Consider the following 15700-nt stretch of genomic DNA (forward strand, 5'->3'; position numbering starts at 1 on the left):
AGTATTACGGTCACTAGACTTGAGTCTTCTAGATTGAATGGGCTGAGTTAGTCCTAGGCAGGATTAACAAGAACACACATACAACTAGACATATCTCAGTAAACATTTTTACTTTCAAGGATGAACTGAAATTGAAATGCGCTTCCAGAATGAGAAATGAAAAGCTTACAAAGCAAGATAAATCAAATTCTCATTTGCAAAACCAGGATTTAGAAAACTGGGATTTAGTTTCAGATATGACTGAGAGAAAAGAATAGGGATACAAGAATCTTGAAACCAGCCAAGATAAGACTCCTATTTCAGAAAGAAAGATAGATTTGGTTATGATGGGTTTCAAAAAAATATACAACCTACATACCATCTCAGAAGGTCCTGTAATCCAAACCTAAATGAAAATAGAGGTCCCAAGAGGGAGCGAGGAGAAAGGAAGGGAGAGAGAGGGGAACAAACAGCCCTCGGCCGCAGGGATAGTTAATCTGAATGGGTGGAGATACCACGACCGAGAAATTATACTGTTAACCATCAGAATTACTGAAAGAGAAGTAACACGCTGCGAATGACACTCTAACCACATGTTGGTACTAAAAATACTAACCTCTCTCAGCAATGTCTGCAGCTAATGGTGGTGGGGGAGGACAAAAGGAAAGGCCTCTTGCCTGACAAGGCAACAACAAAGAATGTAGAGAAATAAGCTATAGGGATTTCATCTTGTTATAGTTGCTAAATGGACAAATCCAGTGCATTGGGGATGGGGCATAGGATATAGTTTTGTTCTTGTTTTTAGACAATAACTGAGAAATATGGCTTTAATTGGGAGTGTTATGGACAGGAAAGTAACCACTAGTAGAATGGAAAGGCATTCTTGATCTTTCACGTTAATAAAAGGAGAAAGAAAATGTATGCTAACATGACCAAGACAATTACATTAAGAAAACACACACAAGCAAAAACAACCACCAAGTAAAATAAAGAGTAAAAAATGAGGTAAAAGAGGAGGAATGCAATCAAGTTTATCAGTAATTATATTAAATGTGCATACGCTGTATATCTGATAAAAGAGAAAGATTATCATTTTGGGTTATAAAACAACACACCTATATGTTTGTAAACACGTAGGTCTAGTAGTAGTTACACTATTAAAATTAAATGATAAAGATTGAAAATAAAGGGATGGGCAAAGAGATTATTGACAACTACAAAAAACAAGAACAAGAAAGGAATCAGGAATGGCTATAACATCAGAAAAAGTAGAACTAAAAAATTAAACAGGACAAAGAGTGACATGATGCAATGATAAAACCAATACCAATATCACAATAAAAAGTGAAAAGCTACAAATATTTCTATTAAAAAATAAGAAAAGGACAGACATGCCAATTATCTCTTATTATTATTTCTTCTTACTTTGAAGCCTAAAGCTAATTCAAAAAGATAATAAAATGAAATTGAATAGGTATAAAACCCAGGAGACTCTAATAAAAATGACAAGGAAAAAGCAGAAATCAATAGCTTTTTCTTTATCACTCATTATCAACTAGAAAGGACAAAGTGGAGAGGTGGTGGAGAGAATTCTCCTTATAATGTGGGCAATAACTACAAATTACTTAGAAATAAATTTTAAAAGAAAGGTAGTTTTATTTAAACATTTTTTTTTAAAAAAGGACTGATATGAAGGAATCTAGGAAGTATTACTGAGGGACCAAAAAACAAGTTAAAAAAACAACATGTGATAGGATGGGAAGTCTTAACATCATACAGATGTCAATGCTCTGCAAATAATTATATAAGCATTTAATAAAAGTTCAACAAGAACTGAAAAGGATTTGTGGGAGTGGACTGTATTCAAAGAGGAATAAGTGAGAGGACACTTGCTTAACTCTAAAGTCAATGTGATCAAAACAATATGGCGTTAATATAGAAAGTGACAGACAGATCTGTGGAAGAGAAGACTGGCTCCAGAAATAGATACTAGCACATAAGGGAATTTAACTTACCACAAAAGTGGTATCTCAATTCAGTGGGAAAATGGTGAGAGGTTTAATAAATGGTGTTATCACAATTAACTATATATATCCAGGAGAAAATGAAGTCTACAAAAATAAATATTAGAAGTACAAAAAAAAACCAACAAAAAAACAAACTGGTCATTTAGGAGAATACTTATTTATCCTATGGTAAGAAGACCTCTTTTAGCAAGATCAGAAACATAGAAGCTATAAAAGAAAAAATATTCCTACTCAAAAATAAATATCTATGGCAAAACTTCCCATAAAGTCAAAAGAAAAACAAGACAGCATAAAATATTTGAAAGACATTTGACAGACAAAGGGTTGGCATCCATAATACACATAAAATAACTCAAAGCAATAAGAAAAAGACAACCTAAAGGAAAAATGAGTAAAAAATATAAGCAGGCATCCACAGAAGAGAAAATACAAATGACCAAAACTAAAAGCTTAATTTCATTAATAATGAGGGGGAAGTAAATTCCCAATAGACCATCTTTTTAACTATCAGACTGTCAAAATGACAGAGTGCGAACACTTAGTTCTGAGAAGATGTTAACGGGAGCGTGAATTGCTGTGCCCTTTTGGAAAGTAATCTAGACTTACGTTAAAATTAAAAATACATAGCTTTGTCTCAGCCATTTTACTTCCAGGAATATATCTTACAGATTTTAAAGCACTACCATGTAAAAATGGAAGATCAAGGATCATTATTACATTATTCGCAGCGAAGTGACTTAAAAACTGTAAAATCTATCAATAGGGAGAGCTAAATGAAATGTGGTACACCTGTATCATGGAATATTATGCAGTTGTTGAAATAACTGAATTTATTTATACCAACTGAGATGGAGGGACTTCCATGTTGTACTGGTAAATGAAGAAAACGAGTTACAAGGAATACATTTTTATGACCACATTTCAAACAGATGACAAAAATCTTGCACGTGTGTGCACACATGTATATATACTGATTGGCTTAAGGGGAACAAAATGAGGAGGATGAGTTTGTTAAAAGACTAACTGTAGAAAATATAATGTCAACTGAAAAGGTGCAATGCAATTTTCTGTCTATGAAATTAGTCTAAAAAGATTAAAATAGAATGAAAACATTACCCTTATCTTAGGATGTGATTGTGGACAACTTCTACCTTGGATTTTTATTAATATAGTAGTATCAAGAAAAAGGAAAAGAAAAGAGCATTGTACTAACGGCTGAAAGAACCGACTCTTCCACTTTCAGCCCTGTGACCTGGAGAAAGTTACTTAACCTCTAGCTGAGCTCTACTTTGTTACATCGTGGACATAAGAAAACTTGTAGAGTTAGAGAGACCATCTAATTCCCTGGCTGCTGCTTACAAAGCAGAAAACCATGGTGGTGAAAGAATTTCCTTATGATCTTGTAACTAATTAGGAGCAGACATGAATTAAAAGATGAGTCTCAAGATTCCCAGTTTAGTGTTCTTTTGTCACTGCACTGACACCTTCAAAATAAGCTTAGAGGTGAGTTGGGGGGCAACCAGAGAGCCCCTAACTGTGGGAGATAAATATTTCCCTTAAGTTTGCATAGCAAGGCCATACCTTTTTCAAATCCTCCTGAAATTGAATTAAAATAAAATAAGAATATTTGCTCTCTAAAAGCTGCCATAAAGCGACTCAGGGACTATCTAACTTAATCAACAGCAGCTGTTATTAGAAGTTTTAAGATAATTTAACAATAAAATTTAACACAATATATAGTTACTGTTCCCCATAACTGACTAATTCCCACATATCTCAGCATAAGTGTATTTCTCCCAAAACTCCCTTGGAATGGGATAGAAGATCCCTCTCCGATGTATGTCTATGGAGCACTTAAGTCATCCACTGGAGGATATTTTCACATTGTCTGTCATTGCTGTTAGCCTCTTGGTGCCATGAATGCATGAACAGCCTCTGTCTTGTTCACCACTGTAACCAAGGTACCTAGAGTGACGCTTAGGATATAGATTGTGAAAGTAAGTATCTGTTTAATTAATTATTAGTTCCCACAAGGCCATTTACTGCACTCCCAATAAATCAGATGTTTCTATCTTTGCTTTTCGATTAATGGACTCTCCTAACCGCCAAATCAATGGGGCCAAAATAGCAATGATCAAATATTCACTCCCACACTCTTCTAAACCCCCTAAGTAACAGGATTAACATACCAAGAATCACCGGGCACACACAATAAAACGTTTGTGGTTGATGACGATAATAATGAAGCAGCAGTGTATTATATGATTATTAATGGTTCTTCCTAAGGAAGAACTACATCATTGTTGTAATTATTATTAATAGCAGTAAATGATTGCATTTATTTAGTTCTACATGTAAAGCTCTTGAAGTCTATCATCTCATTTAATCCTTTCAATAACCATGTAACCATTTTACAATGAGGAAACTGAAGGTCAGAATCATTAAGTAACTTGCGATTAAGCAGCACAGTCAGAATTTCAACCCAGGACTGCTAAATCCGCAGTTCACGTTCTTAAACATTAGACTAAAATACTTCCCTTAGAGAAATAAAATATACTCACTCAAGCATTTGACTGCAACTAAAATGGCCCCACCACTCTTTGCAAGTTACAGAGTGGAAATTTAAAATAGCTTGTTCATTTTCTCCAAACTGTTGTGAGGTGTTTCACTAAGTTAGACAAAACCACAAACATTCTGCTTTTTTAAAAATAAATATGACAGTATTTGTACTCTGAGAAGCAAAGTGACATTTTTTCCACAGGGGAAATTTTGGGTATAACCTAACGTAAAACTGCCATAAAAACTTACCCACAAAGGCTGCCATCTGAGCTGCTGTCCTTCCTACGGAGTTGACAACATCTGTCTCGGCACCAGCTTCCAACATTACCCACGTGATGTCTTTATTACCTAGAGGCAAAAGGGAACATGTTTATTAGTATTAATGCATGCACAATTCAAATAGCCGGTTCTAAATAATCTGTACTCTTTTTTTCCACTTTGTTTTAGGTTTCCCTCTTGTTAATATTTTCATTTTTTCTCCAAAATATAAATCACAACTACAGTAAAGAGTAAAATGCTATAGGACCCACATAGAAATTAACCTTACTTTCTAGAAAACACATCAAGAAATACAAAAATGGTATGGAATTGAGTATCACTTTTTTTTTAACAAAACAAATGTGTTTTTCCTAATAATAATGCTTAACATAAACTCAAAACAAAAAATATCAAAAACAAAGACAGAAGAAACAAAATGAATAGAAGTCCTCCCTTAATATCTACTAACCCATCCCATCCCTCACACCTCCAGGACCCAGAATATCTATTAACAGTTAGAGGTCTATCTTTCTACACTTTTTTCCATCTAAACATCCATAGTTACTCTATTTGCATTCTTTCACTAATGAAATCATTACAGGTATTTCTCTATTATAAACTACACTCAGTGAACAGCACTTTCCATTAATTTTTGCAAGTTTGAACTATGATTTCCCTAGGAATAGTTCCTGGAAAACACTGCAGGATCAAAGACTACGCATATGTTACATGCATTTTGCCAGGCTGCCTTCCACAAGGCTGGGTTGATGTACACTACCCAAAACAGAGCAAAGAAGTCCCTATGCCAATGCTGGGCATTATCACTCCTTCTTAACCTCTGACAACATAAGTGACAAATGATCATTTATTGTTCCAATTTGCATTTCTCTGATTATTGGTGAAAGTGTTCCCATGTTTGTTAGCCAGCTGTATTTCTTTTGTTCTCTGTTCAATCTTCTGTCCAATTTTCTACTGTAGTATTTGCTGTTTTCTAATTGATAATAAGAACTCCTCATATATAATGATATGACCCTTTAGGATATGTAATGAATATTTTCCTTAATCTTTTATTTATATTTTAAGTCTATGTATGGTATATTCTACATATGGAAATGTTAAAATTTTATGTAATCAAATCAGGCAATGTTGTCCTTTTTGAATTCTACATTTTATGTCATGCTTAGAAATGCTTTCCTGTTCCAGGATTATAACAGATTACTACTTTTTTATATATACAGATTACTACTTTTAAAGTATGATAATATTATACATCTTTATTTTCTTAAAAATTATAACAATTACAGATAAATCCACTTAATTTTAGATAACATTTCCCAACTGTCTTTATTCCAAATCATAAGCAATATGAATCAGAGTAAGTTTCTAAATGAATCATCATATTCAGTATATAAATGTCAGTGAAGCAAATGGACAGCTCTATCACAGCAGTTATTTTCTCAAGAGAACAACCAAGAAGTTTTCATGTTATTTCATAACATAAAGTACAGAACATCAAAGGAACTAAGTTGAAAGAATAACAGATCTAGCTCCACAACTTTACACAAAATATGCTGTCAACACAAATAGTCAACTGATTTCAATAACTTAAGAAACATCACCAAATTAACTATGTCACATATTTCATACATTACAGCTTTTCAAAGCCAATTCCCACCATTCCTTTCCAGAAGATTTAATCTTAAAATTACTATAATAAAGGTGCATTTAATTTAAAAATATATATGCACTTATAACAAATTTGTATAGGTGACTAATATATTAGAATAAATGATAACACTTCACCAGAAAGTGCAGCAAACATGAGGGCTGTGTATCCATGTTCATGCTGATGACAATTTACGTCAGCTCCGTGTCGTAAAAGTAATTTGCACATATCAAGTTTTCCTTTATATGCGGCATGCATTAGCGGAGTCATTCCATTCTTTAATAGAAAGAAAAAAAGTATTAATTTTACTTATTTATATTTCCCCTGCCTATGAACAATTCCTGCAATTAAATTAAAACAAAAACATGAATTAATAAAATCATCTTTATAATCTGCAGAGTATTTTTATATTCACTTCCCCACTTGGATCCTCCATAAACTGCTGAGGAAAAAAGATGGTTTTGTTATTTGAGGTTGTTCTACAGATTAGCAAACAGACTCAGAGAAGACTTGCTCAACCTCATGTGACTAGTAAAATGGCTGGGGCAGGGACCAGAACCCAAATTTACCTGTGCTCTCACCTCTACTTCACGTACTTAGCTTCTGGAGGAACAAATGAACAAGAAGATACAAACACATTAAAAAAAGGAAACTAAGACAAAATCTCAAAACAGAATGTGTACAAGGGGAAAGTTGAATAAAGAATGGTATATCCATAACATGGAATATTATGAAGCTATTGACTGAATTCATCTGTATCTATTGAATTGGAGAATTTTCCATGAATTACTGTCAATGAGAAAAACAAGATGTGGGAGACATATATTACATTCATATCATTTTAAAAACAATGATCCCCAAAATCACATTTATATTTTGATCATATATCTGTTTCATTCATATATATGATTGTGTAAATATGCAGAAATGGTTAGTAGTATTTAGACCAGGCTACATTGCTTAGTCTCCCATATGTGCTGGGCATATCCAATGTAAGATCTAATCTTATATGTTGAGTATCTAATACTATTTGCTAGCTAAATGAATGAGCTGTTCCCTGTAAGTAAATTTTCTCAGTAACCCAGCATAATGTCTATAAGTGCTAGAATTTCAAAGTTGTTTTGGAATAAAAAACCCTCTAATACATATAATCTCTTACATTAGTAAATCTTACAATGCTAACATAATTTGAATTGTTCTCGACGGTTCTAGATTATTATTATCAACATAAGCTATCAATATTCTCATAGGGTTGTTGATAGGAGAATTGTAGGGAGGCTGGGACCTTTCAGGTGGTCACACAAGTGGTAATTCATTAAAAATAGTCAAAGTTTGGGGCCGGCCTGGTGGCACAGGGGTTAAGTTCGCACGTTTTCCTTCGGCGGCCCAGGATTCGCTGATTCAGATCCCGGTTGCACACATGGCACCACTTGGCAAGCCATGCTGTGGTAGGCATCCCATATATAAAGTGGAGGAAGATAGGCATGGATGTTAGCTCAGGGCCAGTCTCCCTCAGCAAAAAGGAAGATTGGTAGCAGATGTTAGCTCAGGGCTAATCTTTCTCAAAAAAAAATAAAAAATAAAAAAAAGTAGTGAAAGTTTCTTGAGAGTAGTAACGGGAAAATGATAAGGAGATTATAACTTTAGGACTCCCTTAATTAGGTGTATCTACAAGGATGGAGTATTTAAATATTAGGGGTGGCTGGGTGGGTGTGAGTAATCAAAATCTCATTGTACAGAGGCCAATGGAGTACTTTAAGGGAATGGGAATAGACTATATGGTTATTACCTTTTGAAGGAGGCAAAAATGTATTCTGAGCTTGACAAGGGTGAGAACCCCTAACGGATGATATAACCTGTATGTAAGAAGCTAGTGTATAGCCTGGGGGGGAAGGAAGGACACAGTACAGGTGGGCAGTCAATCACCCAGCAATCCCATCCTACAACTACAAGTTCTCTAGCTCTGAGAATGAATACTCCTGAGACTGCAGAACTGTCCCATAGTTTAAAAAATTAAAAAAGCAGCTTTCATCACAATGTGACAATATGCTTAAAGCAAAGCAAATGTGCAAAGCTTTCGGGTCTGATATTGCAAACTGTCCTCAGTTTCTTATGTCGGCTTGTGTTTTAACTGTCATCTGTATTCATCACTTCTGCCCATTTACCTGTTGCCTCCCTTTCCTCTCATTTTTAAAATTTTTCTCTTGCTTTTCTTTTTTCTCTTTTGCTCTTTCTTGTTGACTAGCTGTCTTCTTAGTACATATTGGTTTTTAGAGCCAACCAACGAAAGAGCTTCTTTCCAAACAGGTAATAAGTTACTCCAATCATATCGTTTGCTGTGCAATCTCTAAACCTGTTGCTTTTGTCACATTTATAATACAGTGTATATATTTCCCGCATCAAATTTCAGTGCTGGGCTGGATGGTCCTGGGTATTAGCAGCCAAACTTGTGATGTGACAAATTTACACTAAGCTTTTCAAGTAAGTGGGTATCCCAATTATTTTCCTATCTCTTAGTTCAACTTTGGGCTATAAGAATTTAGAACAATGCAAAGAAAATTACAAGTTCTGAGTGCAATGAGTACAACGCATTATCATCTTAGTTCTAGTACTACCTGTTATTTGCGGAAACATTTAAATGGACAAAGAAAAAAAGATGTATTAATAAATTTTGATATTCCATACAGATATAAAGCCACCATACTATAAATTTTCTAGTCTTTCTAATATTTTGAAAGTATTTCAGTGTAAATATCAAAACAAGGAGTTGAATAATTCAAAACAAGGAGTTGAATAATTCAAAACAATACTGCTAATCTAGTAGAAGTAGAATATTGCCATGTTTAAAATAGTTAAATTTAAAATGTCATGTTCTACAAACAAACAGACACACAGACCCAGAGAAGAGATTGGTGGTTACCAGAGGGGTAGTGGGAAGCGGGGAGGGCGAAAGGGGTTAAGGGGCATATGTGTACAGTGACGAATGGCAACTAGACTTTTGGTGGTGAATGTGATGTAGTCTATACAGAAGTCGAAATATAATGATGTACACCTGAAATTTATATAATGTTATAAACCAATGTTACCTCAATAAAAAAAGTCATATTCTAGTTATAAATATGGAATAACTAAGTATCAGATAGAAAAATAAAATACCTAATGTCTACCTCTGTTCAAACTAGGAAGGCAGTCATAAGGTCTCATAAAATGTTATCTCAGTGTTACATGAAATCATCTCTTCTAAGAAGTATTTCATTTTCATATTTTAACATCTCTGAAACTGAGTTGTACTTTACAAATACTAGAATCTTATAAATTGCTATCAGTCTCCATCTCCCTCATTTTTTAGTGTCTCTGAAATCTGGATGAGACTTAAAGTCTATGACATCGTAATTCCATGAAATGTAAGAGTAAAAATTCTCACCTCCTTGTCATTTCCCAAAGACAACCTTGGAAGACGTCTGCTTAACTGAATTGCATGAAAAACGAGCTGCTACAATATTTTTGATACAATGACCCTAAAAATAACTAAAGTTTCTCTCCTATAATTCTTACATCAAAGAATTAATCAATATTTGTCTATTAAGTTACAATTCTATATCATTAAATACAGCATTCATTCATTCAGCAAGTATTTACTGAGTGGCTAATATATGTCAGACATAGATCTATAAACTGTAGCTAGCAATTAACAAATTCCATGCCACTATGGTCTAAGTGCCTGGCACTTAAATTTTCAGACGGGTGACAAGGCAGATGGTGATATACTTGCTATAGGGAAACAAAATGGAAGAAGGAGGAGCGGGAATGCCAGAAGAAAAGAGCAGATTATCATTTTTAAAAGGACAGTCAAGGAATGTCCCTCTGGGCAGGTGGCACTCAAACAAAGCCCTGAAGGAAGTGAGGGAGCAAAGGATGTAAATAACTAGAGGGAGAATGCTCCAGGTAAAGGGAATCCAAGTGCAAAACTCCTTGGGGGAGAGGAGTACTATGTTAAAGGAACATCAAGAAGGCCAAATCTGCCTGCAGCTCACTCACAGAATCTCCAGGAGTCTCTGGTCTTCATTCTGGTGCATCCAAGGTTTTAACGTTAAATATGAGAGTGTGTCTAATGATTTAATGTTAAGTAGGATGCCAAAGTTTGTGGAAGGTTTCTACAAACCTTTTCTTCTATCAAGTTATAGAAGACCCATTAAATTCTCATCTCTTAACAGTTTTTACCATCAGTGGTTGTTAAATTTTATCAAATGCATTATAGTATCTGTTGAGTCAATCATATTTGTTTCTCTTTTATTCTCTAATAGTGAATTACACTGAAAGATTTTCTAAAACTGCCATCTTTTCATTCTTGGAGAAACCTTACTTGGTTATGATGTATTATTATCCTTTTGACACACTACTGAATCAACTTGCCAATATTTTATATAGTGTTTTTGCATCTGTTTTTACAAAGTGACTTGAGCCCTAATTTTCTTGGGCTTCGTACTGTTTTGGCATCAATGTTATGCTAAGCTTATCAAATGAGCTGAGTATATTTCTGTCTTTTTGTGAACTACTGGTACAATTTGTGTAAAATGAGAATTAACTCGTCTTTGAAGGTTTTGTAAAGCTTATGCAAGTTTACAGCTGTAGAAAGTAGTTGGTGTTTAAATACATTTACAGAATTCTTCCTTAATTATTCCTTCTATATGAGACGAATATGTTCATTTTTATTTTTCTACAAAGTTACTACTTTCATATGGGTTTTCAGATATATTGGCTTAAACAAAAAAGCTATGACAATTTCCTTTATAATTAACTCTCTTACTTTCTTGGTGTTTATACGTATTACTTTCTTGCTCATACTTTCCAAATTGTATCTATTTTCTTGGTCTTTAGTTGGCAACTTTGGTTTTTCTTTTTTAAGAGCTTTATTCAAATATAATTCACATACCATACAATTCATTCATTTAAAGTGTACAGTATAATAGTTTTTAGTATATTTGCAGAGTTGTGCAATCACCATCGCAATCAATTTTAGAATATTTTTGTCACCCCCCAAAAGAAACCCCATACCAATTAATAGTCATTCCCATTTTCCTCCTTCACCCACTTACCCAGCCCCTATTCAGGCAACCACTAATCTATTTGCTGTCTCTACGGATTTACCTATTTTGGACATCTCCTATAAATGAAATCCCACAATATTTAGTCCTTTGTGACTAGCTTCTTTCACTTGGCATAACATTTTCAAGGTCCATCCATGTTGTAGCATGTATCAGTACTTCTTTCCTTTCGGTGGATATGAAGTAATATTCCTTTGTGTGGATTTATTATGTTTTGTTTATCCACTCATTAGTTGCTGGACATTTGGATGTTTCCACCTTTGGCTATTATAAGTAATGAGGCTATAAACATTCATGTGCAACTTCTGTGTTGCCATACGTTTTACTTTTCTCAGGTATATGCCCAGGATTGCTCAGTCACATGCTAACTCTATGTTTAATCATTTGAGGAACTGCCAACCTGTGTTCCAGAGCAGCTGCACCCTTACCTTCCCATCAGCAATCTATGAGGGTTCAAATTTCTCCACATGCTCATCAATACTTGTTATTATCCATCTTTGTTGCTATAGCCATCCTGGTGGGTGTGAAGTATCTGACTGTGGTTTTGATTTGCATTTCCTTGGCAGCTAGTGTTGAGCATTTTTTCATGTGTGTATCACTCATTTGCATATCTTCTTTGGAACAATGTCTATTTGGATCCTTTGCCCATTTTTTAATATAGGGTTATTTGTCTTTTTTATTACTGAATTGTAGGAGCTCTAGTTACAAGTTCTAGTTACAACTGCCATATCAGATATGATCTGTAAAATCATTCTGTGGATTATCTTTTCACTTTCTTGATGGTGTGCTTTGAAGCACAAGTTTTTAACTTTTATTTTTTCTTGTTGCTTGTGCTTGACGGCTTTTTAAAATTCTTATTTCTATTTTATTTTTCTTAATTTATTTCTTCTATTTTGTAAGTATACCTTACTCTTTTTTTCTAATTTCATGAGTTGAAAGCTTAGAACACCACAAAGATTGAAAGTACATAATAAATGCTACAAAATTTCCTCTGAATTATCACTTTGGCCACACAACACAGCTTTTGATAAATGCCATGTTTTCAGTTCTAAATAGTAAGCAATTTCTACTGCTATTTCTTCTTTTACCCAAGAATCATGTAGAATTAAAAAAAAATTTTAGTTTACACATTTTATTATTTGTCATATTTTTGTTTATTTTCGATGTATTATACTGCATTTGGTGAACTTGTCTGAAATTAGCTAAAATTTCCTCTATAAAACAGTATAATACAGAGACTCGTTCTTATCAATGTTCCATATAAAAAGATGTACTATTTTTTTCTGTTCCACATACAGTGCACAGAGACTGTTAATTAGGTTATCCGAATTTTTTGTCCCCTGAATTACTTTTTTCTACTTAACCTGTTGGTTTCTAAAGGGTGCTATTATGGTCTTATAAATTTCTCCTTTGAATTTTATCTTTTTTAATGAACCTCCATGCTTATAGGCTTATAATGAAGAGTAAAGCCTGGTATGCTTTTGGTGGATTATTAATTTAATCTATAAAAAATAGCCTTTATCTATTAATTTCTTTTTTTTTTGCTTTAATCTTTATTTTGTCTGATATTAATTTTGCTATCCATGTCGGGTAAGGGGTTAACAAAATCTTTTCCCCTTCTGCATGAGAAATTGAAGTTCAGTTAACTTTCTAGCACTAGAACTGTGCTTGTATAATAAGTAGCCACTAGTCATATATAGCTAATGGCTGCCATATTGGACAGCTCAGAATAGACACTGCCATCATCTTAGAAAGTTATTTTGGACAGCAATTGTTCTAGAAAGTTGAGTTTAGGTTGAGTCAACTTTCCCTAGAAGTAGAACTGCTGGATCGAAGGTATGCACATTTAAAAATGACACATATTCTAAAATTTTCTTCAGAATGTGATGCCAATATACACCTAATCAATTAGCATATAAAAGTCCAACATTTCCTACACTTCCAAGAAATGATAGGACTTTCAGTTTTAATTGTCATTTATTTGATTACTAATAAGATTAAACATGTTTTTACATGTTTATTTGTCTTTTGCAACCCATCTGCTTACATTTGATTTAGAGATTAGTATAACTTGAGAACAAATGCTAGAAAACAACGCTTCTTATTAGATTTTATATATTATCCATTCTCATAGGAAGTAAAACACTTTATTAAACTTTTTTCATTTTACCTCATCCAAACAGTTGACACGAACATTCTTGCTGGCTAACAGCGTTCCAGCTTCTTGGACAGTACCTTAAAAAAAAAGAAAGAAAATTCAAAGTAAAGTTATTTATCATTAGAATAGAAAAAAACCTAACATCAAGGAAACAAACTATAAAGTGCTATCTGTAAAACTAGACTAGTCAGCTTAGGCTGTTAAGATATAAAGCATCAGTTAAATACTACTTATTCCATGAAGTAATTATCCAGAAAATAGATTCATAGAAACAAAAATAGCTCCATCTTGTTTTTACTTCCACTGACCTTAGAGTACATTAAGTTGGCCACATTTTCCTTTTGGCAGTAATACAATAACCACAAAGCATGAGACTCTTAATAATGAAACAAATCTTAAAGGGCACCTAGTGCAACCCACCATCTAAAGCTTAAGTTCCAGTCAATGTAATAATTGGAGCTCAAAATACAGTCAGTATTTACGTACTTTGTCACTGCTAGGCCCTGTGAATTGATGGCATGCTTATAATAGAAGTCTGGGTTTGGAAATGCTCAAGTAAACACATCTTTAAAGCTTGGTAAGTGCCTATGGTCAGTGTTCAGACTCTCAGACTGAAAGTCATCTAATGTAAACCTCAAGGTCAGTCTCCATAAATTTGGAAATAAGCTGTAATTGGGCCACAACTCTCAGGTTTCTCCAGTCTTCTGTAAGGCCTACTGACAAAAGCAAGCAGTTGTAGGAGAGAATGTTGCTATTATCATCATTAATAAGAGCCAATCACATGTTCTGCTGAAAATTTCTGGTTTGACTAGGAAGAGAACAATGAAATTGAATGTTCTCAGGGAAAAAAGATGAGATAAGCCTCTCCTCTAAAACGACATAAAAGAATAGAAAGCACCCCCCAAATGAGTGTTATTTCTTCTCCTTAAATTTAGAATTATAGTTCAAGAATGTGGTCAATTCTGCCAGTCTCCCAGAGTCAAAGGTGGAATGCACAATAAAGATGAGCAGGCTTCTTTCTCCCCAACCTGCTTCTTAGGCAAGCATGAATGCCCCTCAGCAGCAGAGGGGAGAAGAGAACTGTCTCCTACGTGGACAGAGGAATAGGTCTGCTGGGGAAATGTCAAGTGAATGATCTATAAATCCCTGGATTACGACAGCAGCTCTTTTGTAAATAGTGCCTTTTTCTGTCCCTGAGGGCAGTTGGTATCACTGGCTGAATGGCTAAAGAACAAGAGGGCAAAGCCTTCAAGCACACTAGCAGGTTCTACATGGAAGCTTCTCCATACCTGCGGCTTCTCATCAGAGATTCTCAAAAATCTTTAGAGAAGAATTAGAACAAAAACCCTGCTCCCCAATTTCACTTGAGGACGATGCTTCAGCTGAATCCCATTAACCACTGGGAATAACTGGTTATTTTCCATCTGACCAGGAGATGTTTATGCAGTAAAAGGAAAATACTACAAGGATTGTGAGCATGTCAAAGCCACATGTTTGGAGCAGGACGGGGATTACAATCATAAACATTTGGCTCATGTTAGAGAACAAGCCAATAATCCTACAAAACGTTTAGCCCAATGGCCAGCAATATAAGTTAAATCTGTCTAGTCAAGGAGCAATTAAAAAAAAATAGATGAGATGTGCACTTACATATCAATGAACACCAGTTAGTCTTTGGAAACGCAGGGACTAGGATGAGAAAGTTTTTCTGAAATGGTTTTGGCTTCTAAAGAATAAAAATGGATTTTGGAAAATAGATGGGCACAATACCCCGAGAGGAAAAACTGGCGATGATTTCTAATTTGGTGTTCCTAATTTAATGACGTGAATAGGAAACTATAGGAATTCTAGAATAGCACGGAAATGTGAGACACATGGCTCACGGAGACGGATTTTTATTTTTGGTCATTCCTTACTGTCCACGGTAGACTCTCAAACAGTATTTTGC

General features: G+C 34.4%; 1 protein-coding gene across 1 annotated transcript in view; it reads right to left on the bottom strand.

Annotated features, from left to right (window-relative positions):
- Positions 1-15700, bottom strand: part of ANKMY2 (ankyrin repeat and MYND domain containing 2) — a 39365-nt gene that overhangs the window by 17491 nt on the left and 6174 nt on the right. The window contains exons 2-4 of the mRNA XM_001495860.5: positions 13765-13829; positions 6627-6765; positions 4815-4913 (exon numbers count right to left, since the gene is read on the bottom strand). Of these exons, the coding sequence (XP_001495910.1) occupies positions 4815-4913; positions 6627-6765; positions 13765-13829 (303 nt within the window). The remainder of the gene's footprint in view (positions 1-4814; positions 4914-6626; positions 6766-13764; positions 13830-15700) is intronic.

The sequence above is a fragment of the Equus caballus genome, chromosome 4 (assembly GCF_041296265.1).
Source record: "Equus caballus isolate H_3958 breed thoroughbred chromosome 4, TB-T2T, whole genome shotgun sequence".
Classification (NCBI taxonomy): Eukaryota; Metazoa; Chordata; class Mammalia; order Perissodactyla; family Equidae; genus Equus; species Equus caballus.